At 37.7% G+C, this 26,955-nt stretch overlaps 1 protein-coding gene across 1 annotated transcript in view; it reads left to right on the top strand.

Moving 5' to 3' along the window:
* Positions 1-26,955, top strand: part of DPY19L3 (dpy-19 like 3 (C. elegans)) — an 85,700-nt gene that overhangs the window by 11,136 nt on the left and 47,609 nt on the right. Inside the window, exons 3-7 of the mRNA XM_008069415.2 lie at positions 14,929-15,019; positions 22,066-22,187; positions 22,805-22,950; positions 24,674-24,797; positions 25,341-25,475. Coding sequence (XP_008067606.2) covers positions 14,929-15,019; positions 22,066-22,187; positions 22,805-22,950; positions 24,674-24,797; positions 25,341-25,475 — 618 coding nt within the window. The remainder of the gene's footprint in view (positions 1-14,928; positions 15,020-22,065; positions 22,188-22,804; positions 22,951-24,673; positions 24,798-25,340; positions 25,476-26,955) is intronic.

Here is a 26,955-nt window from a genome sequence, read left to right as displayed (position 1 = left end):
TGGGTGGCAGAGTAAGACTCCAACCAAAAAAAAAAAAAATTAAAAGATATAATGATAATAGAAATTATGGCCATGTTGAATGCAACATACAGGAGACCAGAATCATCAGAAAGTACAGAAAGAAGAGTGTTGGACAGGACTGATAAAAGTGAAGAAAATGAAGTGAAATTAGTAAAGTTAAAATATTAGAAAGAAAGTGACACCTCAGGAAGATAGCAGCAAACATTCATAATTTGTGCCTCAAAAGAAGAGAACCTAAACAATGAAACATTTTTTAAAAGTCTTTAAAGATATAATTCAAGGAAACTTTTCAAAAATGAAAGGAAATTTGAGTCTACAAATTGAAATGCAGAATGGGTCCCAGGAAAAACTGGCCTAGAAAAATCACTAGCAGGATATAGTTGTATTCATTCTATGAAGTTGTTGGACTTAAATATAAAGAAACTTTTGGATATTTGAGACAAGTCAAGTTACCTTTGAGAAGTAACAAAGATCAATCTGGCTTCCAGCTTTTCTATAGTAGCATCTAATGCTCAAAGATTATAAATAATACCTATGATATACTTAAGTCAAATGAAATGATTTATACATTTTAACCCAGTCATTCTTTCATATATAAAGCAACTTACAAGCTTTTGAACACCTATCATATGATTGTTTGTATGTTGCTTTATATATCATAGAATGTCATTCTATGATATATAAAGCAACATACAAACAATTTTGAAGAAATTGGAAGAGGAAAACTTTATCCAGCAAAGAGATAAATGGAAAAACAATGGCAGAAAGATTGTCAGTGAGTCTCAAATTTATTTAACGGTAAGACTAAGACTAAATAGTTACAGAACAAAATATATATGATATAAATAATGTAATAATTCAACACAAGATAAAAAGAAGGGGAAAAAAGAGTAGAAGATGGTGGAGGTATCCTGATTTCTTTATTAATTACAGCTAGAGTAAAAAATTTTATTTAAAGCTGGCCAGTCAAGAAACAGGTAGATGAGTGCAGTGGCGTATGCCTGTAGTCTCAGCTCCTCAGGAGTCTGAGGCAAGAGGATTGCTTAAATTCAGGAGTTCTAGGCTGCAGTGTGCCATGCCGGTATCTGCACTGGGTTCACATCAATAGAGTAAATGGGGAACAGCCAGGTTGCCTAAGGAGGGGTGAACTGGCTCAAGTTGAAAACAGAGCAGGTCAGAATTCCCATGCTGATTAGTAGTGGGATTACCTCTGTGAATAACCACTGTACACTAACCTGAGCAACACAGGGAGACCCTGTAAAAAAAATAAAAAACAAAGAAACAGAGGTATAGTATATATAAAAGAAAACTCCAAGAAAAATAATATCAAATAAAATTGGGCAGAAGAGAAGCATAGACTGCATAAGGTTGTCATTACTCATTATAGAAAGTCAATAGATACTGTGCATAGAAGTAAAGAATTAAGTTATATGAAGTTATATTTATAAAGATAACTCTTAGAACAAAAACCTTCCAAATCAAAAGAAACAAGTGTATGCATGTGCGCGCGCGCAGACACACACACACACACACACACACACACACACAAAACAAGCAGATACAGATCATATAGTGAAGAATTTATTCTGAAAAGCAGTAAAAAGCATGTCATAAAATATATTAACATATATATCTCCAAACCTTTTAAATATAAATAAGTGTAAATGGACTTTACTTAGTAAAGAAAAGTTTTACTTAGTACTAAGTTAATAAAGTAAAAAGTTTGGATCACAAAGCAAAACCAAAACCACATGCTTTATGCACAAGATCCCCCCAGAACAAAGCGACTTAGAAGGATTAAGAGCAAATCCTTGGATAATGACTTACCAAACAAATGCAAAAAGGGAAATTAAAGTCTCAAGTAGAAAATGTTAAATGAGACAAAGTGCAGTTTTCCTTTTTTTTTTTTTTTATATTTTTTAATTTTAAAGATGTGGGGTACAATTCAGGGTTAGGTATACAAATATTGATTATGCAGGTGCCCTTGCTGATGAGGTGTACCCCGCCCTCCCCTGGCAGTTTCCCTCAACTGCCAGTCCCACTACCCACCCCCCCACCAGTTTCCCACGACTGCCAACCCCCTTCTTACAGTGTTATGATAATTGTTCAAGGTCCGCTTATGAGTGAGAGCATATGGTAGATCACTGAATATGATAGACTCTAAATCCATCCAAGTTGCTGCGAAGCCCATATGTTTGTCCTTCTTTATGGTTGCCTGATATTCCATTGTGTGTATGTACCACATTTTTTTTAATCCAGTCCAGCAGTTTTCAGTAATAAAGAACCAGACCACAAATATGACTATCCATACATCCAACACTGACACAAAAACTAGAGTAGATTCTCATTCACAGCAACTTAGCATCAATATTCATAAAGCAAAAACTATAGGAAACATAAGAAGAAATATAGAAACACATTTAATTCTTCCTTCCCTGTTTTTGGAAAAAACATGTGGACGAAAATAAGGATCTAAAAGTGCTAGGGAAAATAATGAACACAAGAAATTTAATCTATAAATAACAATAGGCAGAACTTCTCAGATGTCTGTAGAGCATTCGCAAAAACATTGATATGTTAAGCCATAAAGAAAATCTCAAATCCAAAAATATAAAAATTATACAGACAATATTAACTGATTACAATGTGGTAGTGGACAATCTCGGCTTGTTCCCAACTTGGGGTAACAGTCATGAACTCACAGTATCCTCTTTTGTTAATTTAGAAGAGCTGCCTGTCCTCCACCTCCCAAAATACTAGATCCCGTTGATTTTATGAAGGAGTTTTGCCAAAACCTTGACCAAAATATCCCAGTGGTGTTTGAGCCATTCTAGGACACCGAAGAGGAAGAAAACTTCCAAAATATTTTTATAAGGCAGGCCTAACACTGACACCAAAACTACAGTCAGTTCTCAATTGCCTTCTGTACAGTGCCTTCTATACAGTGGCTGAGAAAACAGAATTAGCAAGCATTGAACCGTCACACCTGTGGGAAATAATCTTAAGGCCTAAAAGGTCATATTGATAGATTATGTTTCTTTTTATTTTACAAAAGAGAAAATGAGGTTCAGAGTGTTAAGTGACTTGTCTGAGCCACCCCATGGCGGGTGCCAGGATTGGAATTCCAACCCTGTCTAGCTAGCTCCAGATCTAGAGCTGCTTGTACTGTGCTGCACTGACCCCTGCTGTCTTCAGCCTCTGGTCATCCCTGTAGGAAAACCTGAACAAGAGACTGACCCCAACTGGGAGCCCCACACTGAGCACCTTGAGTATTTCACCCCTCTGCATCTACGCAAATGACTGCAAAAGCACTGCAAGTATTGATTTAGTTCGATTTGTCATTATAAATAAATGTTAGCAAGCAGATGAAATTGCAAATGAGGAGTCCATGGATAATGGGGATGGATTGTGTATAATCCTGATAATATTAAAAAATGAAACTCATAAGCTAATCTTACTTATGTATATTGAAGCAAAAATCCTAATGCCTGGAAAGAGAATCCAGTGGCACAATTAAAAGTAGGACACACCATGAATAAGTCATTTGTATGTCAGGAATGCTGAGGAGGATCATTGGGAAATCTGTGAATGTACTTGTTCACTGTATCAATACTGCCAAAGACATCTTTGAAAAAGTTCAACCTTTTTTTAAATATATAACTGGAAATATGAATAGACCGGATGAGCTTTCTGGATCAATAAAGGACAAAAACCATACAATCATCTGGAATGACACAAGAAAAAACATTTGACAAAAATGCAACCTCCTTTCGTGTGGATGTGTAAAAACACTCAGCCGAGTAGGAGTAGAAAAGAGCTTCAACCTCATAAAGGTCATCTGCCAGAAACCCATAGCTAACATCATACTTAATGGTGAAGGATTGAAAGCCTCCCCTGTAAGATCAGGAATAAGACAAGAATGACCACCCTCACCATGTATATTCAACATTTTACTGGAGGTTCTAGTCAGGGGATTTAGGCAAGAAAATAAATGCCATTCAAAATAGAAAGGAAAAAATAAAACCGTCTCTGTTGTAGATGACATAATCTTATATATAGAATCCACTAAAAAGCTCTCAGAACTAATAAACTAATTCAGCAAGATTGTGGAGCATACAAAAATTAATTGTATATTCTATATAGTAACAATGTACAGCTAAAAAATGAAATTAGAACAATCCCATTTACAGTCGCAAAAAAAATTGTTAGGAATACATTTAACAAGGGAAGTATAGCACTTATACCTTGTTCATGAATTGGAAAACAGTATTGAATATGGCAGTACTCCTCAAATTGATCTACAGATTCAACGTGATCCCTCTCAGAATCCCAAGTAGACTTTTCACAGATATTGGCAGACTGATCTTAAAATGTGTATGGAAACTCAGGGGACCCATACTAACTAAAACAGTTTTGAAAAAGAAGAAAAAATTGAAGATTCAAACTTCCTGATTTCAAATTTTACTGCACAACTATAATAATTAAGGCTGTGGTGCTGGCTTGAGGATTGACACAGAATAAAATTGAGAGCCCAGGAGTAAATCCTTACATTTATGGTTAGTTGATTTTCAATAAGGTGCCAAGACAATCAACAAGGTGCTGAGACAATTAAATGGGGGAAAAATAGTCTTTCTTTCAACAAGTGGTCTATGAACAAACATATATTGACATGCCAAAGAATGAATTTAGACTCCTTTCTCACACCACACACAAAAATTAACTCAAAATATATCATAGCCCTAAATGTCTAAAACTATAAAACTTTTAGAAGAAAACATAAGGATAAATCTTCCTGGCCTTGGAGTAGAATAAGACTTCTTAGATACAAAATCAAACACAAAAGTGATTTTTTAAAAAATAGCTAAATTGGTCTTCATCAAAAATAGAAATTTTGTGCTTCAAAGTATTCAAAGTACATCATCAAGAAAGTATACTTAAAAGGCAACACAAAATTGGAAAAAATGTTTACAACTGTTAAGGGACCTTTACCTAGAATATAAAAAGAACTATTATAAGTCAATAATAAAAAAGACAACCCAGTTTTTAAAATAGGCAAAGGGAATTGAATAGACATTTCTCCAAAGACAGTATACAAATGGCCAAAAATCACAGGTGCTCACCATTATTTGCTATCAGGAAAATGCAAATCCAAATCACAATGAGATACCACTTCATATCCTTTATTAGGGCAGTAATCTTAAAAGACAGACATTAGCAAGTGTTGACAAAGAAGTATAGAAATTGGAACTCTTCTAGCTGCTTTGGAAAACAGTCCAGCAGTTCCTCAGTTACATAGAATTACCATGTAATCTTAGCTTTCTCCTCTTCAGTATGTACCCAAGAAAAATGGAAACATGTATACAAAAATTCAGAACAGCGTTTTTCCTGATAGTAAAAAATCAGAAACAACCCAAATGCCCGTCAACTGATGAATGAATGGTTAAAATGTGATAGATCCATACAGTGATATATCATTTGACTATTTTAAAATTAGTAACAATGCATGCTACAATGTAGATGAACCTTGAAAATGTTACACTAAGTGAAAGTAGCCGGGCACAAAGGACCACATATTGTATGATTCCATTTATGTGAGACGTCCCAGAATAGGCCAATCTAAAGATGCAGAAAGGAGATTAGTGGTTGCCTAGGATTGTGGAGCCTGAAGATTTGCAGAGTGACAATTCAGTAGTGTGTGATTTCTTTTTAGGATAATGAGAATGTTTTTAGATTGATTGTAGTGATGCATGTACAGCTCTGTGAACATAGTATAAGTCATTGAATTGTACACCTTAAACAGTTGACTTGTATGGCATATGAATTCTATCTCAGTCAGTAAAGTTGTTGAAAAAAACAGATGCATATTTTTTTAAAATATGCATTAGACCAAATGCTAAGCCCTTACCCAATAGGGAAACAGAGCTATCCAGTAGAACTTCCTGTGATGATGAAAAGTCATTTATCTGTGCCATGCTGTCTAGTACTGTAGCCACTAGGCAAATGTGCTCAGGAACTGAGGAACAGAATTTTTAATTTTGATTCAACTTTAAGCAGGCACATATGGCCAGAGGCTAACGAATTGGACAGCACAGCACTAGAAGCATATCTTCGAGCCAAAGATACCTGTTATTACTACCATTATTTAGGACTGCCTTGGCTGTACCAGCAACACAAACATGGGAAGAATTTAGAAGTATAAAAATTGGAAAAGAGGAGGCAAAATTATTTGCAGATGAAGTGATTATATATCTGGAGACCCTAAGAGAATACCCTGGAAAGAATATTGCAAGCAGTAAGAAAATACAGATGTAACGGTATAATATTAAATATGCAGAAACCAAAATACTTTACATTTATCAAATTGAAATGAATAGAGAAGGAAGAGCTCAGATGTGCTCCTTATAGTGCTGCCTAGCAATCCTGTTATACTTCATCCGTTTACTGCCCCGCGCTCCTGGACTGCTTCATGATGACTTTTGCTTCTCTGAAACCTTCAGCAGCCTTTCCGACCTCAACCCTCAGCTGACACGTTGCTTCCTGTTTCACTGAGATGGTAAAAGCACACTGAAGACCTTCCACTTGCTTCAGCCTCTCATCTCCCTGGAGCCTGCCTGATTATGCTGGTTTTCTTCTTGTCTCTTGTGTAGATCTTGTCCTCTGTCTCTTGCTGAAGTCCAGTGCTCTAGCCACGGATTCTCTCTTACGCTCTTTCTCCCATCCTAAGGGGAAAAGCCTTTTTGACCCCATTTTCTTTAGAGGGGGCGGGCAAAGCAGGGAGACCATGAGGAACGGGGCTGCTGTCCTAATCCAGGTGGAGATGAAGGTGAAGGTTGTGCGATTTTAAGGAAAATAATACAAGATTATTGTGATTCCTCTTCACAATAAGGAATAGCCTTGTTGTGACCCCACTTTCTCTTTCAGCTACTGTTCCATTTTTGTGCTCACCTTGCCACCAAAACTCCCCCCAAAGTTGGTCAACCTCTGTAGTCTTTGTTCTTCTCTTCTGATTTCTCTTTCTTAAACCCATTTCAGTCATGCTTTCACCCATGACACTGCTCTAAAGATGTTCTTGGTAAAGTTACTAGTTACCGCCACGGTGCTAAGTGAAGCAGTCCTTTCTCAGCCCTCGTTTTACTTGATCAGTTTGTGTTTTTTTCCCTTGGCTTCCAGGACACATGCTTCTGGAGTTACTCCTGCTTCCCCAGCTGATCCTTTGGCTCCTTTACAGGCTACTCCTCAGTTCCTGACCTCTTATTAATACTCAGCCCCTGCACTTTCATTGGCATCTCTTATTAGACTCGGTCCTTGTATTTTGGTATCTGCCCTCATTTATAAGAACAGTCTTGTCTACGGCTTTAAATACCATGTGTATGCTGATTACTCCCAGATGTATGTTCAGACCTCTCCTCTGAACTCTTGGCTTTTATATACAGCTGCCTCCTTGGCCACCTTCATTTGGATGGCCCAACAGGCATTTCAGATGTAACAGGTGCAAATTTCAGCACCTGGCCTTCCTGCCCTCAGTGTTTCTCCTTCTATCTTCTCCATCTCTGTAAATTGCCGTTTTGTCCTTCAGTGACTCGGGCCAGAAAACTTGAAGAATCTTAGTTTTCTTAAGCCCCACACTGCATCCCTCAGCACATCCTGTCAGCGTTACTTTCACAATATCTAGAATCTGATAATCGCACAACCTTCACCTTCATCTCCACCTGGATTAGGACAGCAGCCCCCTTCCTCATGGTCTCTCCACTTTGCCCTCCCACCTCTAGTCTCTTCTGAACAACAGCAGCCAGCATGATCCTTTAAAAACGTAAATCAGCAAATGTCTCTGCTCAGAACACTTAACATTCCAACTTGGCATGTCTAAAACCAAACTCCTGACCCCCCTCCACCTCTATTTCTAGCTCTGGAGGACAAGCCTGGATATGACCCCATGTTACCTCTGGCTCTCCTGCCCCTGACAGCCCCCTAACCTTATTAACTACCCTTCCTTGTTCCCCCAACTCAGACCACACTGCCTTTCAGTTCTTCAGGATGCATGTGGGTTGCTCTGTTTGCCTGGTAGGCTCTTCCTCAGATACTCATGTGTCTCACAGTCTCACCTCTTCAATTTTCTGTTCAGTTGTCATTTCATCAGTGAAGCCTTCTCTGCTCAGCTTTAAAAATCACCCTTCGCCAGGCCCTCCCAATCCTCCTTCCTGCTTTATGTTTTCCATAGCACTATCTGACGTAGTATATATTTTGCTTATTTATTTGTTCTCTTCTCTCTCAAGATTATAAATTTCATGAAGGCAGAGATTTTTACCTGTTTTATTTCCTGCTGAGTCTCCCAGCAGAATAATGCTTGTCACTTGTTGGTAGTCAATAGATACTTCTTGAATGCATGAATGAGGAGGATAGATTGGAGGGAAACCAGTTAGAAGCACAGAATCCAGTGGGGAAGATAGCTTAATAGTTGAAGCAAAAGGCTATTCATTACTTTCACTTGATACTGGTGTTTCCTCGAATACAGGCATACCTTGGAGATCATGTAGGTTCAGTTCTAGACCACTGCAGTAAAGCAAGTCACAAATTTTTTGGTTTCCCAGTGCATATGAAAGTTATGCCTGCACTATACTGTAGTCTATAAAGTATGCAGTAATAGCACTATGTCTTCTTTTTTTTTTCTGAGAGAGAGAGAGAGAGAGAGAGAGAGAGGGTCTTACTTGCTCTTTTGCCCAGGTTGTAGTCCAGTAGCATGATCACAGCTCACCTTAACCTCAAACACCTGGACTCAAGATCCTTCCTCCCAAAGCACTGGGATTACAGACGTGAGCCACCGCAACTAGTTGCATTATGTCTAAAAAAGTATATACTTTTGTTTAAAAATACTTTATTTGTAAAATGAATAAACTGTAGTTACAGGTATCAAAAAACACCTTTTTGCTAAAAAATGCTCACAATCATCTGAGCCTTCAGCAAGTCATAGTCTTTTTCCTAGTGGAGGGTCTTGCCCTAATGTTGATGATTGCTGACTGATCAGGGTGGTGGTTGTTGACGGTTAGGTGGCTGTGACAATTTTTAAAGGTAAGAAAACAGTGAAGTTCGCCATATCAATTGACTCTTCCTTCATGAAAGATTTTTCTGTAGTATGCAATGCTGTCTGATAGCATTTTACCTACTGTAGAACTTCTTTCAAAATTGGAGTCAGTTTACTCAAACTCTACTCCTGCTTTCTCAACTAAGTTGATGTAATAATCTAAATCCTTTGTCATCATTTCAATAATGTTCACGGCATCTTCACCAGCAGTGTATTCCTTCTTAAGAAACCACTTTGCTCCTCTATGGAAATAACTCCTTGTCCATTCAAGTTTGATCTGACACTACAGTAATTAGTCATGTCTTCAAGCTTCACTTCTAATTCTAGTTCTCTTGCTATTTCTGCCACATTTGGATTTACTTTCTTCACTGAACCCCTCAAAGTCATCCATGAGAGTCATTGTAGGATTATTAATTTCAATATCGTTGTGTCTCAGTCAATAGAGAGGCCCAAGGGGAGAGAGAAACGGAAATGACCACTCAGTGGAGCAGTCAGAACACACACAACACTAATCAGTTAAGTTCACTGACTTATGTGGGCACGGTTTGTGGGGCTCCAAAACAATTACAATAGTAACATCAAAGATCACTGATCACAGGTCACCACAATATATATATAATAATAAGATTTACCAAAGTGTGACACAGAGGCACAAACTGAGCACATGAACTGATAGACTTGTTTGATGCAAGGTTGTCACAAACCTTTGTAGAAAGATGGATTATCTGCGAAGCACAAGAAAGTGAAGCATGATAAAAGCCTGAAGTCATTTTCTTCTTTCTTTGTGAAACATAGACTCCTTGGGGTCAAGGGCTAAATTCTCATACTTTTTTGTTTCTGCAGAAAATAAATGTGCATTGATAGGAAAGGTAATTTTCATTTGACTGTAAACACTCAGGTCACCTGTTTTATTTTTTTAGACTTGTTCCTTGTGCTAACATTTCCACTGTTCACTGTTCCTCTCTTTTTTGATGTCACAGGATTTGCATATCTTCCTATTTAGTATTCCTGCAAAGCAAGGAGTCTTTAGAATACAGAGCGTTCGTCCGTGCAGTCGTAACTACATTAGTGCAGAGACCACTGAGAGTTTCAGCACGGCCCCGTGGAAGGACTGTCACTTCAGCCACAGCCTGACCTACTCACAAACCCTGCTTGGCAGCTCTCCTGGGTCATGGCTTTAATCAACTCTAGGGCAAGAATCATTTCAGTCTAACAGATGGACATGAATTTAACCACACAGTAAACCAGGGATGTGCCATAAATATGTTTGCTGAGGGCATCATTCCCAGTACAGAACTTTAAGAACAGCTGTCTTATCATGGGCTACTGTTTCTTGCTGAGATGATTTGTTGACCTAATTCTGAAACAGATTACTTTCATAAGGTCAATCTTTCAATAGCTTCTCCACTATCAGCAGTATAATTATTTGTAGGGGACAATTTTTATAAATAAATTTTACTTACATGAAGTTATTTTTTTTTTTTGAATTGGAGTCTCACTCTGTCGCCCAGACTGGAGTGCAGTGGCCGCTTCCGGCCACCACAGCCTCGACCTGCTGGGCTCCGGCGATCCTTCCGCCTCAGCCTTCCAAGTAGCCGGAATTACAGGCATGCACTACCACGCCCAGCTGATTTTTTTGATTTATTGTAGAGATGAGGTCTCGCCTGCCCAGGCGGGTCTCGAACCCACGGGCTCAGGCAATCCACTTATCTCAACCTCCCAAAGGCGCGGGATTACAGGCTGAGCCACCGAGCCCGGCTAGGTTATTTTTTTAAAAGCACGGTGAGGAAGACTTTATTAAGGGCCGTCTTGATAGACAGAGGGACCCCTGCACGGGAGTCTTGTAGTGGGAGGGGTAGAGATTGGGCTCAACTCCAGATCCAGCATGGGCAAGTGGGGATTGATATAGCCAAGGAGCAGGGTGGAGGTCAGTGGAGATAAATGACTAAGTGAAAACATCAGAGGTAAGGGGGATTCTGACTCAGAATCCCCCTTCTGGCTAAGACGATTCTTGCTGAAGGCGGTCCAGGGTGATCAGACCTCACATGGAGGATCTATTGACATGTGATTTTTAAAAACTAATTTGATGTTTCCTTCCCCTACTTGGTGACATTTGTCTAAAAGGATTTGTTAACCTTTTGTGCATTGCCAGCAATTGGGTTTTCATGCCTGTGGGAGATACAAATCATTAATTGTGAGCAGTCATTTTTTTTTCCTTGATCCTTTTTTCTTTTATTACTTCTGTTAGATTACTATATAAGCTGTTACTTAAATCATTTTAACTGTACAGTTCTTTAAAAATATGCTTTTGTCTTTCTACCTTTTTCTGTCCCTATCTTCATAGATGATATTTTCATTTTGTCAACAAACAGTACTTTCCCTTTGTAACCTATGGAAATTGAAATGAAGTATTTAGGCCAGGCACAATGGCTTGTGCCTGTCATCTCAGCACTTTGGGAGGCCGAGCCAGGAGGATTGCGTGAGTCCAGGAGTTAGAGACTAGCCTGGGCAACATAGCAGGACCTCACCCCTCCCCCCCAAAAAAATGTAATCTTAAAAAAAATGACGTATTATGATCATTTTGCATTCTTCTGAGGGTAGCTTCTATTGGTGTACATTTCGTTGGCATGATCTACCAGGCAAAGTATAAATTGCTGTAAAACTGGAAAAGTGTTTGAATGAGTGAAGCAGATGTTCTCTTAGCATGAAGCAGATGTAAAACTTGCAAGTGTCTGTCTAATAAAGTACAGCATTTGGTTCTTTACAGCTGGTGCCAGATTACCAATTAATCATGTTTGAATGCATTTTTACTAATCGGGTCCCCCTCTGGTCTTTTCACATTCTGGGTATATTGAAGAGAGATGGAGCACAGAAGCTTTTTACTTTCAGTACTTGGAGCAGTGTTTTTTCCTTGTTCCCAGTCTTTTACTCCTGGGCCCACATGGGTCAGTCTTGTATTCTTCAGTGGCTCTCCGGTCAGATGTTGAGGATGTAGGTTTGACTTGAGGATATTCCATTGAAAGCAAGTTAGCACTTTGAGCATTTTGAGGCAACTGGAGAAAAGAAAATGAATGTAATTTAAACTTAATGTTTCCTTCTTTTCTTATTTGCATGGACAAAAACTAATGTTTGTTTAGTTAACATCAATTCCTAGCCTCCATGGTTATTTAAGTAGGAGTTTGAACATTCTAGAAATGAGTGATACCAATTTAGTTTTTTATTATCAAAAGCAATAGAACACTTCTTCTCGAAGAGCAAAGATGAATGGGTTAGCGTAACTACTGAGAAAAATCGCCTTTACCACTATGAATGATGCAACACAAATCATTAGCAACTATGAAAGCTTAAAAAGCTATATCATTCTGTACTGTCCTTTTTATAAAGCAAATGTGCTAATGAAATTAAATTTTAGAACTTGGTGGGCCTTTTTTGTGCTTGATTTCTTCAGGATAAATTTGTTCTCTGTGAAAGGAAATTTAATATGTCAGAAGGTTTGCTACCCCACCTCCTGTTTTTCTAAAAGACTTGAGTTAGTTAATGATGATAAAACATAAGCGCTTTTTGGAGTTCAATAATTGGATGTTTACACTTGTAGATAATTAAGAGACTGTTTCCTCAGAGCTTTACTCATGAATTGATTTATAATGCTACTTTTAAAGGATAAGAGAAATATTTAAAGAAATATTTAAAGGGTAGGATAAATACATTAAATAATTTCTAGGTCTGACGATAAATAGCGTGAGTGGTTCTTTTAATGAAATGTTTTTTCCCATTAGAAAATTAGTTAGAAATAAGGAAAAGCAAAGATGTGCTGAAAGAAGTTCATCAGCTAGAAAGTGAGAAGGTTAGTGTTTATTGTCCTCCCCCAGTAAAATTGAATTTGTGGAATTTGTATTTCCTTTAATATGAGAAAACATAGGTGGAATCACATTTTAGATGATGTGTTATAGATTCTAGACTTTTTTTTTTACAATGGTGTTAAATAATCTGTAATGACACAGATTATAACTTTTTGTTCATTTATACTTTTACATGTATAGGTTGAGTATCTCTTATCTGAAATGCTTGGGATCAGTGTTTTGGATTTCAGATTTTGGAATATTTACATGTACATAATGAGAAATCTTGGGGATAGGACCCAAGTCTAAACATAACATTCACTTACATTTTATATATACTTCATACACATAGCCTTAAGGTAATTTTATATATTTAATAATTTTGTGCGTGAAACAAAGTTTGTAAACATTGAACCACCAGAAGGCAAAGGTGTCACTGTCTCAACCCCCCCCCCGTGTGGATAATCTGCGGCTATCCGGTATCAACATCATTCCTGACTCTGAGGCTATATACTGCCTTTATAAACAGTTGTCTTAGGCCAGACTCAGTGACTCAACCTGTAATCCAAGCACTTTGGGAGACCGAGGCAAGTGGATTGCCTGAGTCCCCAGGTTCGAGATCATCCGAGGCAACTTGGCGAGACCTCATCTCTACAGTAAATAAAAAATTAGCCAGGTGTGGTAGTGCACGCCTGTAGTTCTTGGAAGACTGAGGCAGAAGGATCACTGGAGCCCGGCAAGTTGGTGCTGGGGTGGCTGTGAGTGTGCCACTGCACTCCAGCCTGGATGACAGAGTGAGATGCCAACTCAAAACAAAAAAGAAAAACAAAAAAAATTGTTTTCCTTTATTCACATATAAGCACTTCACAGTAAAAAAAAAAATATGACAAACCATTAATACAGTGAAAAAATAACATGCTCAGCATAATTTATGGCATCATATTGGCTCTCAGAAACTTTTAGATTTTGGAATATTTTGATTTTCAAATTTTTGGATTAGGGATGCTCAACCTATATATAAAATATATGAGCTGATAGTATTACTAGTCTGGGCGTGGTGGCTCACGCCTATCATCCTAGGACTTTGGGAGGCAGAGGTGAGAGGACTGTCTGAACTCAGGAATTCACAACTAGCCTGGGCAACTAGGCAAGACTGCATCTTTCCAATAAACCAAAAAATTAGCCAGCCTTGGTGGTCTGCGCCTGTAGTCCCAGCTACTTGAAAGGCTGAGGTGCAAGGTTTGCCTGAGTTCGGTAATTCGAGGCTATGGTAGTCAGTCGTCAGCATGCTATTGCACTTTAATCTGAGCAAGAGTACGACTCCTACACAAAATAAAGTATTTATAAGAATAGTCTAGAAAGTCTTCTCCATCCGTACTGCCCTTTGCCTCCATATTTTATGTTATTGATTTAAATTTTAAATTGAATAAAAGCATTTTGCAACCAAATTGACTGATAGCTATTACTTTAAATTTCCCATTCTTCTAGGATTGAATACTTACCTAAAAGCAGTTTAAATATTTTGTGTATCCTTTTACCTACATGAACATCTTTCCACCTAGATTACACCTGTCAAAGTAAGATTCATAGTAAAAGGCCTATATTCTTAGACTAAAAAGAAAATTATTTCCTTTATACAGTTTTGTTGGCTTTTACGTTGGTGTCTAATGCAGTTGCATTTATTATCATTTGGGAGATTTGTCTTGTACTGTCTCTGTTTTGTGTCCCATTACATGAGAATGGTAGTGGATGTTTTAAAATTTTTTAATGTTTAACATTCACAAAAGTAGGAAGAATATTATGACAAGCCCCCATGTATTCATCACTCAGCTTTAACAATTATCAGCCTTCTGTTCTTGTTTGCCAAGATTTTTTGAGACTATATTTGCCGAGTTTTTTCTATTTTAAGCTGTAGTCCTTTCTACTGTGACAATGCATATTTAAACAAAAGTAGGCCATGTAAACCCAGTAGATCTAACTTTGTTTCAGGAAGTGGAGCGAGAAATCTCATTCAGAACAGAATGTGGACTGTATTACTCCTACTACAAGCAAATGTTGCAGGCTCCAACCCTCGTTCAAGGTAATTACAGCTAACCATTTCGTTTAGGGTCTGCTGCATTCTTGTCAGTGTTTTGGTCAAAAATACTTTTGCACTAAAGTATTTTAAATGCTCTGTAGAATTTATGTTGTTTTTTTCTTGTTAACATCTAATCATTCCATGGAAATGTTTTTCACTCTGAAAGAAGTTCATAATAATTTATGTAATCCTCCCCTTCTTACGTTCCAGCTCTGTTCCATCTCAAAAGCAATTTCTATGCAATTGTTTGTTTTTATTACTGATTTTTCTCATGATCACTTTGGGAGAGGTCTTTGCAGGTAACAGGAGTATTATCTAAAAACAGGAGATAGTTTGGTAATAAAATTAGTGTTGTCCCTTTTGTCCCCAACACCCTGGTTCATGTCTTTATTTTGCACTTGCCATTTTCCAACATTGTTACTATTCCTGAGTGATTAAGAGCCCACACTCCACCTTTACTCCATCTAATAAAAGTCCCAAAAGATGTTTTCTGCTTAGCACACTCTTGATATGCTCAACATGGGTACACATGACAGGGAACTGCCCTTTTCTAGGCTTTACTTGGATTCATCTATGATGTTTTTGGCGAGAAATCTTCATAGGTGATGGTTTGTACTTCTAATTTTATCACAATAGGTGATGTGAAATTTTGGTTATCTTTGTTTTTGTGCCTTAAAAATTAATCAGTTGGTTTCTGTGTTGATAGCCAATTCGTCTATAATAAGGCTAATTACCCACCATTCTTTCACTTAGTGTTTGACTAGCTTTTGATGATTATCGCCTAGATCCATTATTTCAATAAAGCTACAAATAGTGATGTAATAATTCTATCGTTCCTCTTGTGTTTATTAGTTGAAGCTGTGTTGTATAGAAAACCTTTTTCTCAACAATTATGTGGTCATCTTGAGATACAGTTTATACAAGAAAATCAGGCTAAGTTATTGATTTCTTTGCCATACAGTCAGTCCTCATTATTCACAGACTCTACTTTACAAAATCATCTACTCACTAAGATTTGTTTATAACCCTAAAATCAATATTCATGGCGCTTTCACAGTCATTCATGGACATGTCTAGAGCAGTGAACAATTTTAGTCACCAACATGCATGTTCCCAACAAAGACTGAATGAGGCAACACTGCCTTCTTGTTTCAGTTTTCATCCTACAGTGTTCTTTTCACAGTCTATTCTGTGCCGTGTTTTCTGCACTTTTTTGTTGTTTGGTGATTTCGCAGTTTAAAGTGGCCCCCAAGCATAGTGCAAAATGCATAGTGTAAAATTCCTAAGTGAAAGAAGTCTGTGATGTGCCTTACAGAGAAAATACATGTTAGATAAGCTTCATTTAGGCATGGATTATAGTGCTGTTGGCCATGAGTTAACTGTTAATGAATTAACAATATATATTAAAGAAAATGTCTTTAAACAGAAGCACATAAAACAAGGTCATATGTTGATAGATTGATCAAAATACATAGCCATAGGCTTGCAGGAGCATAACCTTTATTTCCTACTAGTTCAGTTTTTGCCAATTCAGTTTTCACTGCAACTTTATAGAATATAATTACTGTGAATAATGAGAATTGACTACATTTATCAGTTCTCAAAATTATGAGCTGCTTCTCTCGCATCCTTTAAAGTAATGGTTCTCATTGAGGGGAATTTGTGCCCCTAGGGCATATCTGGACTGTCTGGAGACATTTTGGGTTGTTACAGGATGGGGGGTGAGGACAGGAACACTGCTGGAATCTGGTAAATAGAAGCCAAGGATGCTGTTGAACATCCTGCAATGCATAGGACGGCTCTTGCAGCAAAGAATTAAATGGCCCAAAACATCAGCAGAGCTGAGGTTGAGAAACTCTGTTCTTAAGGGCCACGTGGGCCAGACGCAGTGGTTCGTGCCTGTAATCCTACACTTTGGGAGGTGGAGGTAGTAGGATTGCTTGAGATCAGCCTGGGAAACATAGCGAGACTTCTCTGCAAAAAACAAACAAAAATTAGCTAGATGTGGTGGTGCACACCTGCAGTCCTAGCTACTCGTAAGGCTGAAGTGTAAAGATCACCTGAGCCCAGGAAGTCAAGGCTGCAATGAGCTGTGATCATGCCAGTGCACCCCAGCTTGGGCAACAGTGAAACCCTGACTAAATAAATAAAGGGGCATACAGAATATTTTCTTTTAAAGTATCACTATGAACTCAATGGTTGATTTAATTCATTTATGTCATTTAGTAAGATTATCCTTTTGGAAAATTTTAAGCGTATAAAAAGGTAGAGGGAAGTCTCTAATGGATTTATGTATTTATTTTTAACTTTAGAATCGTGAGGTGCATGTGAGGATTTGTTACCTAGGTATATTGTGTGAAGACAAGGTTTAGGCTTCTGATGAGCTCTCCTCTTCTGTGAGCATGGTACCCAACAGGTGGTTTTGCATCCCTTATCATCCCCGCCCTCTTCCCTTTAGCAGTGCCCGGTATCGTTATTCCCATCCTTGTGCTCATTGTGTTAGTATCCACTTATGAGTGTGAGAACATGTGGTTTTTTGTTTCTTTGGTAGTTCACTTAGAGTGATGATCTCCAGCTATATCCATGTTGCTGTGAATGCCACGAGTTCATTCCCTTTCATGACTGCATAGTATTCCATAATATATATGTACCACATTTTCTTTATCCAGTCCACCATTGATGGGCATCTGGGTTTGTTCCATGTCCTTACTATTGTGAATACTGCTTCTGCAATAAACATATGAGTGCAGGTGTCACTCATATGTTTCCTCTGTATCCCTACCCTCAACCTGGATTATTTTGGAGTAAATTTAAGACATGATATTGCTTCATCTGTAAATATATCAGTGGGTTTCAGCAGTTGGTGTTCTAATTTCTAGTTGTCTTATGGATTTGTAATACAGTTTTTGAGATCCAGATAAAGCCTATACATTGCAATTATTTGGTATGTTTCTTTAACTATTTCTTTAAACCTATCATTATCTTTCCATGTTTTTTTCTTGATTTTTTTTTTTTTGTTGAAAACACTGACTTAACTGGGCATGGTGGCTCATACCTGTCATCCCAGCACTTTGGGAGACTAAGGCTGGAGGATTCCTTGATCCCAGGGGTTTAAGACCAGCCTGGGCAAAATAGAGAGACTGTCTCTACAAAAAAATAAAAAAATTAGCTGGGCATGGTGACACACACCTGGAGTCCCAGCAACTTGGAAGGCTGAGACTGAAGGATTGCCTGAGCCCGGGAGGTCAAGCCTGCAGTGAACCGTAATCAAGCCACTGTACTACAGCTTGGGCGACAGAGTGAGACACTGACTCAGAAATAACCCCCAAAAACTACTTTATTGACTAATAGAATTTTTCACCTTCTGTATTTTACTGGAGCCTCATGGTATCATGGTTTTTCTGTTCCCTGAATTTCTGACTAAATGATTTAGAGGCTTAGACATACGTTCTGCTTTTTGGTAAGAATACTTCTTATATGATGTTGTATACTTCCACATCTGAGAACATTCTAATTAGCCTTTCATCTAATGGCTGAGCACCACTTAAGATCATAACCTAAATTCATTAATTTCATAAGGACTATAAAAGAGTGATATTTGAATTATATATCATTCCTTCCATTATTACTAGGCAGAATTTATCTCTATTTTCTCATCAACTCTTTGGTAACCAAGTTTAGTTCACAAAAGAAAGTTGAGATAAATATTGACCTTTCCTTTTATTGTTTTTAGAATGAGTTACCTTTTTTTTTTTTTTTTTGAGTTGGAGTCTCACTCTGTCACCCAGACTGGAGTGCAGTGGCACACGCTCCCGGCCACCGCAGCCTCAACCTGCTGGGCTCCGGCGATCCTTCCACTTCAGCCTTCCAAGTAGCTGGAATTACAGGCACTCTCTACCATGCCCAACTAAATTTTTTTGATTTATTGTAGAGATGAGGTCTTGCCAAGTTGCCCAGGCAGGTCTCAAACCCACGGGCTCAGGCAATTCACTCACCTCGGCCTCCCAAAGTGCGGGATTACAGGCTGAGCCACCGAGCCTGGCTGAGTTACCTTTCTAATATTCTCTTAAGCTTTTGCTTCTTAAGTATTATCATGAACTTTTGGATTTTTAACATAATTGATGCGTTTCAATTCTTTGTGTTACTGTTATATTCAAATCGCCTAATTTTTGTCCAGTGGAATGCCATTCAGATTGATTGCTTCCGGTAATCTTTGAAAACTCCCTTGCTTTTTGGCATGACAAGATGTTTTGGGTCCATTTTGTATATTTTCTATCCTCGACCTAGAATCAGCCATTTCTCCAAGGAGCTCTGGTTCCTTTTTGTAGCTAGAGATCAAAGTTTGTGTACAAGGGATGCTTGCTTATTGGTTGATCATTGTTTCCAGCCCTTTTTAAGTGAGCAGAGGTAGGAAATAGAAATTTTTTTCTGAGAGAAAATATGAATTTACCTATTTTCACTTCAAAGTTAAGATAATAGTATTTTTACTTTTTTATTTTCTATATGTATCTCTTTTCTCCTTAAGTTGAAAACTTGGGTTCCTTATGATAGTAATGTTATCACTTATTTTATGCTAACATAACTTTTAAAGTAACAATTATAATATTGCCACTAACAAATATGATTATCTGAAAACAGTTCAGGCTGTCTTTGCAGTTCTTTTTCTCATTAAGACATAACCCACTTAGGGACATTTTCTCTGTTTCTGAGTTACTTAAAAGATTCCCTCCATGTAACCAAGCCACCAACTCAGTAGATTTATTTGTATATCTTGCTTTTGGCTTTCAGGGATGGTACTGTAAACATTTTTATTTAATTTCTTATACTTATAAAAAAAGTTGCTTTCACCATGTGAAAAGGCATCATCTTTGAAGAGAGGAAGCCCTCACCAGACATTTAATCTGCTGGTGCCTTGATTTTGGATTTCCTGGCATCTGGAACTGTGAGCAACAAATTTCTGTTGTTTATAAATTTAAAAGTTTACGTGGTTCCAAAGTCAAAACTGTGTAACAGTGGAGCATTTGGAGATGTCTGCTTTCATTCCTAACCCTCCACCCTTTTTCCTGTCTTTCTCTTTAGGCAACCATTCTTATTTTTGGTTTATTCTTCTACTTTTAATATTCCTTTTATAAGTGACTAATATATTTGTAATTTTCACTGTTATTACAGAAAAAATACCTACTTACCATATAGACTATTTTCCGCTTTGTATTTTTTACTTAAAAATTTAGGAGAATACTCTGTAGTAGAATATAAAGATGTTCCTTATTCTTTTTTGCATCTGTGTAGTTGCTCCTTTTTATGGATAACCTTAGTTTAAAATACCATAGGCTGGGTGGCTTAAACAACAGAAATTTGTTTTCTCACAGCCTGGAGGCTAGAAGGCTGAGGTTAGGGCGCCAGCATGGCTGGGTTCTAGTAAGGGCTCTCTTCCTGTCTTGCAGATGGTCACCTTCTTGCTGTGTCCACACATGGCGAAGAGAGAAGAGTGAGCTCTCTCGCAAGGCCGCTAATTCCATCACAAGGGCCCCATCCTTCCACATGTGAATGATGGGGAGACCTGAACATTCCCTCCATTATACTCCTGTCTTTTAGGTCTTCTGTAACATAATAACTGCAGACGAGGTGGTTTACACAAGTTTTGGGGCTAGAAGTCTAAGGTCAGCATGCCATTATGGTTAATTTCTAGTGAGAATTCTCTTCCTGGCATGTAGCTGGCCCCCTACTCACTGTTTCTCATGTGGCCTTTTCTCTGTGCAAGTGCAGAGAGAGAGAGAGAGAGAGAGAGAAAGGGCACGAAGGCAAACTCTTGCATGTAGTCTTACAAGGACATCCGTCCTCTCAGATTAAGACCAATCCTTATGACCGCGCATGACCTTGATTATCTCCGAATAGGCCCTAAGTCCAATGACAGTCATATTCAGGGTTAGGACTTCAGTATATGAATGTGAGGGGGCTGGGGGCTGCAGTGACGTCCACAGCACCTCCTGCTGGTGGGCATTTGGGTTGTTTCTGATCTTTTGCTGTTACAGATGGTGCTGCATGAATGACGTTGTGTCATTCATTTTGTGTTTTTGCCAGTCTGTCTTTGAGATCAACTTGAGACAGGGGCTTTCTGGATTAAAGGGTAAATGCTGTGTAGTTTTGCTGGGTATTGCAGTGTTCTTCTCCATAGAGAGGATACCCAATTACAGTGTGTGAGAGTCTGCTTTCTTACAGCCTCACAGAGTATATTTTAAAAGTACTTGATTTTTACCAAGCTAATAGGTGAGAAATGGTCTCTCAGTGTTAACTTGCACTTCTTGTAGGAGGAGCAAGGTTGAGCATCTTTCCCTATGTGTAAGGAGTGTGTGTGTTTTCTTCTGTGAACCAGCCTTTCGTGCCTCGTATTAATGAGTCAGCATGGTTACGTCAGTAAATAACCTCAGTGTGGCAGTGGATCTCTGTAATAGCAGGTTGATTTCTTACTCTCGTGACATGTTTTCTGTGAGACAGCAGCAGCTCTGTTCTGCCCCACAAGTCCCCTCACTTCAACCCTGTCTGAAACAATCCATTGACGTGGTAAAGGGAAAGAGCCAGAGCTGGTAGAAATACACATCACCTCTTAAAGCCTCTGCTCAAGTGTGGTGTCTTCCATCTACTCACATGCCAGCAGTCAGAGTAAGTCAGATGGCCAAACCCAGCCTGGGGAACTTGGAAGTCCGCGTGTACGCTCTCTCCCAAAGGAGATGCTGCAGGTTGCATAACAGGAAGGCAAGGTGGGGAGACACAGAATCTTGCCCAAACTTCTATAGAAGAACCATGTGGGGATTTTTTTTTCCTCACAGTCACAAAAGTTTTCATTTGTCGATGTTTGTATAAACATTTAAAAAATGCCCAGCTACTGTATGGTAGCTCCTTTGAGGGTAGGACTGTGTTTTTTGCTTGCTGTTATATCCCCAGTACTTATCACGATCTCTTGTACATACTAAAAAACCTGTGAATAGTTTTGAATGAATGAATAATTATAAGTAATTATTTTCTTCCTGATTTTTCAAATATCAATCTAGGTTTTCATGGCTTAATATATGATAATAAAACTGAATCTATGAGGACAATTAACCTCCTTCAACGAATGAATATTTACCAAGAGGTTTTTCTCAGTATTTTATATAGAGTTCTACCTATACAGGTATGTTGTACTCTGTGACGTTGAATTGTTAATATTAGATGAAAGTCAAAATCTGCCATTTTTGTATTGTTTTCATGTATGCTCTTCTGATCATCAACTAGCTTGGTAGAAAACCTGCAGTACCTTATTTCTTTCCATGTATATTTGTGAACTTTGCTTTTTATTTATATTTTATAAAATATAAAATTTTTGTACATAGATGCTTCCTGGTTTATATCATAATATGTGTGTGCAGTTTAGAAGCTGATAAATATTGTCATTTGGAATTGTGTAATCACTCTTGACTTATTTTTGAAATAAAAACATTTGTAAAGTTAGCAAATCACAATGACCACTTTTCATGTAAATAAGATAAAACTGGACAAAGTTAAGTATAAAACTTGTCTAGGGTAAAGAAACAAGCTAGGACCCTCACAAACTTCCTGCCCTTGTTCTCTTCTCGGTAGTGGGAACAAAGCTGCCAGCACACTTCTAGATGGAAGGGGAGAACATGGGTTTCCTGCTGGGAATTAACAGCAAGCTTCTAAATATTACATTTCTACTGTCATATTTTTTAAGTGGCAATGAGGAAGGCTAGGACTTTTCTGACAAACACTTTTTATTGTTCCCTTTTACAGAAATATTTAGAGCCAGTTTATTTTTATATTTACACCTTATTTGGGCTCCAAGCAATCTATGTCACAGCTCTTTACATAACCAGCTGGCTCCTTAGTGGTACGTGGCTATCAGGACTATTAGCAGCTTTCTGGTATGTCATAAATAGGTGAGTTGGAATCAGTTTCCCTCTCTTCTTTACAAAATGTGAGTAAAAAGGAAGTCATCATTTTCAGTTCAGTGAAATTTGTTCAGCCGCATTTATTTGGGTGGGACATTTTCTCCGTGGTTTACCTATTGGTTTATGAAATATTTCTTATTTACTAAGGTAAAAAGTGCTACTGATGTATATTTCCAGCCAAAGAACAGGACATCGAATTGCAAATCAAGAGAATCATCCATATAATCCCAAATCTGTTACCTGTTTGCTGTGTGATCAGTATTTTCTCCAGCCACATATCTCATCTCTTAAAGAGTTTTTTTTAATTGACAAATAGTAATTATACATATCAGTGTGGTGCATAGTGATATACATATCAATGTGGTGCACAGTGATGTTTCAGTGCACATGATATGTGATCAGATGAAGGTAATTGGTATATTCATCATTAAAGAGATTTAACGATGTCTTCACTGTCAATCTTAGTAAGGTTGTGTATGGCTCTCGATTAGCAAAGCATAAGGATATACAAATGCAAGGAAGTTCTTACAATATTTAATATGTATTATTAATTTATAAACACTAGAGCCTTATGAAATGGCAATTTTAAAAAACATTCAAGATAATTGAAAAATATATATATATATAGCCTGACTATAGCAGCAACACCAATATTCAGTACAAGTCTTAAAACTTGAATATAAGCCGGGCTTGGTGGCTCAGCCTGTAATCCCACGCTTTGGGAGGCTGAGGTGAGTGGATTGCCTGAGCCCATGGTTTCAAGACCCACCTGGGCAACTTGGTGAGAACTCATCTCTACGATAAATCAAAAAATTAGCCAGGTGTGGTAGCGCGCGCCTGTCGTTCCAGCTACTTGGAAGGCTGAGGTGGAAGAATCTCCAGAGCCCAGCATGTCAAGTCTGCAGTGGCCGGGCGTGTGCCACTGCACTCCAGTCTGGGCGACAAAGTGAGACTCCAACTAAAAAAAAAAAAAAAAAAAAACGACTTGAATATAAGTTCTAGTAATCTTAAGCAAATTCCTTTTATTATAACCCTCTTGGGTGCTTACTATATGCCAAGCACTTTGCAAAGTGTAGCAACACTATAGGGTAGGTACTATTATTATCCCTATTTTAGAGATGAAGAAATTGAGGCTTAATATATATGCATACACATATATATGCATGTAGATGTACATGTTGTGTGTGTATATCATTTATTGAATGCATAGTATGTGCAGGTATGGCTTTTGGTGCTGAATGTACAGAGGTTAAAAGAATCTTCCCTATACTTGCCCTCTTGGGGTTCACATTCTAGAGAGGCAGGAAGCTTTTAAAAATTACTGCCAATGACACATTTAAGACTGAAGTATAAAGCACTAAAGAAATACGGAGGGAGAATACACAACATTGCCTATTGACGCTAATGAAGTTAGAAATTAAAGTAAGAGGCTGGCGTTGATACGTTCATGGGTTTAGGATTCAGGCTAATATGGGCTTGAGCCCCAGGTCTGCTACTTAGCTAAATGCATACCCATCGACAGATCACTTACATTTTCTTAATGGTAATTTTATGTTATAGGTATGATGAGTATAAGGACAGTTATTGAGAACCAGTGACCAGAATCTATGTATCTTTATCCTTAATGTAATATATCTTTCACTTTAGGAAGTCTTTGAGAAAATTATTGTAAAAATTAACACTTTGGCCGTTTGTGTTTTCTTTTGTGCAGAATAGATACCACAAGAGTTGAATTCACGATCCCGCTGAGGGAGAACTGGGCACTGCCGTTCTTTGCAATTCAGATAGCAGCAATTACATACTTTCTGAGACCAAACTTACAGCTTCTTTCTGAAGTAAGTTTTTATAAAACTTTATGCATTTTTTAATTCCCCAATTTTATATAAGAAGCTTCAAAAAATTTGATGTGCATAGTGTCACAATGCATACAGATAGTTCTTAGTCTGTGACCAATTTTTTTAACTTGAGTTAAATTAAGTCTTCTTTTTTTGAGCTTCTTCCTACTTTGCAAAGAAAATGTTTTCATTTTTGATGTTAAAAATGTACTCTACATAATCTACCCTTAAATAGTTACAGCAAACCCACACACGATTTCTGCAAAACTGTCAGAATTTTTAAGCCATTGCTCTTGAGATGTGATTTGGTGCATTATCGCCTCCAAAATAGTGTGGAATACACATACCGTGTGTGAATATTTATATGCAAAGTGTCACTTTACGATATTTAGAGCTTAAATAACAAATGCAAGGGTTTTCAGAGCAACAGTTTATGGTTTCACTGTTTGGTTTATAGAGATATTGACTGCTCTTGAGAAAACTTGTCTGCAAGGTTTTTTATTGCTAGGACATGTAAATTATACAAAGGTTTTCTTTTTACAGAGGCTGACACTTCTTGCCATTTTCATATCAACTTTTCTCTTTAGTCTGACATGGCAATTTAATCAATTTATGATGCTGATGCAAGCATTAGTGCTGTTCATACTGGACTCCTTGGACATGCTGCCAGCAGTGAAGGTAAACTTCACTTTCTTTTCTCATTTGAGATTTTCGTTGTTTAGTGTTTTATATCATAGAATGAAATGAAAATATGCAAGTACTTAATGATAAAATTGAAACTCCTTCGATGCAATGTAAATATGCTGTGGTCAATTGAAGTTGAATAATATTCGAGGCCTTGTTTGACCATATTAACTTTTATTTTGCTATTTTAAGTTGAAAAATAGATTTATTTGGGGCATAAATGCATAGGCCAATTGTTATTTATAGAGACGACTTTTAAAATTGCTTACTGTGTATTGCCATTTTTAAAAAAAGAACTCAATGAGTATGTAGCAGCCTTTCTGTAATACTTCATAAAATTTTCATAGTAACATTTAACCAGTATGGAACATGTATCACTATTGACTGGCCAAAGGTCACATGTGAAATAAGGAAATCCATCTCTGTCTCCCAGGCACTGCTGCTGTTATTTAATCATGTGGGGTTTTTTCATATGTAGAAACATGTTTTTAATGTATTGTGTATATTTTTAAAATTGCTTATAGTTACTAATCTAAAGTAACAATAAGTTAAGTATTTTCCAAGTATAATAAAACACTTTGTCCAGATCTAAGGCAGCAACATAGCCCAGGAGTTGCACTCATTTATTTCATATCAAAAGAAATGTGATAAGCTTAGGGAACTAAGTCTGAATTAAGAAACATTTGAGTTAACCAACAAATACACATTTTATGTCTACTGAACCACTGTAATAAGATGGGCACTACTGAAAATTCCAGTGTGTGTAAAACATTGCCAGAGCCATGGAAGTGTGCTACCCTGCTTAGGAAACAAAGAGACAGTTAGAGAAATGAAAGCTGTTAATTTGTAACAATGGTAAGTATAGAAGAGGAAAAGTTATTTTTAGGCAGAAAAGTTTTCACAGAAGTGAGATACTGGAACTGGGCCACAGATGAGAAGAGTAGAACTTGGGTGGAATGTGAGGGGACAGGATAGGAAGGTAAAATACAGTAAGGAAAGCAAGTCGAAGGCAAAGCTGATAATATATATAGTTTAGTGCTTCTGCAGGTATGCCAGTGGCCACTCTGGTAAAATATAAATTTCTGTAATGTTTTCTACACTACAGAAACATTACAGAAATTTATATTTTCTGTAGGTATCAAAAGTCTAGAAATGTGTTTACCCTTTCACCAACATTTTTAGCTCTGCAAATTTATCCTAAGTAAATAGCCAACCATGTTTATTTAAGTTGTATTGTAATGAGAAAAGACTGGGGGGGAAATGGAAAAGAAAAATCCAGAAATGACTTAAGTCAGTAGCAATAGGGCATAGTTAAATAAATTATGGTAAGCCTGGCTCAGTGTCTCAGCCTGTAAATCCCGCACCTTTGGGAGGCTGAGGTTAGTGGATTACCTGAGCCCGCGGGTTCAAGACCCGCCTGGGCAACTTGGTGAGACCTCATCTCTACAATAAATCAAAAACTAGCCGGGCGTGG

This window comes from Carlito syrichta, unplaced genomic scaffold (assembly GCF_000164805.1).
Source record: "Carlito syrichta isolate Samal-C Ts95f unplaced genomic scaffold, Tarsius_syrichta-2.0.1 Scaffold312007, whole genome shotgun sequence".
Taxonomy (NCBI): Eukaryota; Metazoa; Chordata; class Mammalia; order Primates; family Tarsiidae; genus Carlito; species Carlito syrichta.
This window is presented reverse-complemented; position numbering and strand designations above follow the sequence as displayed.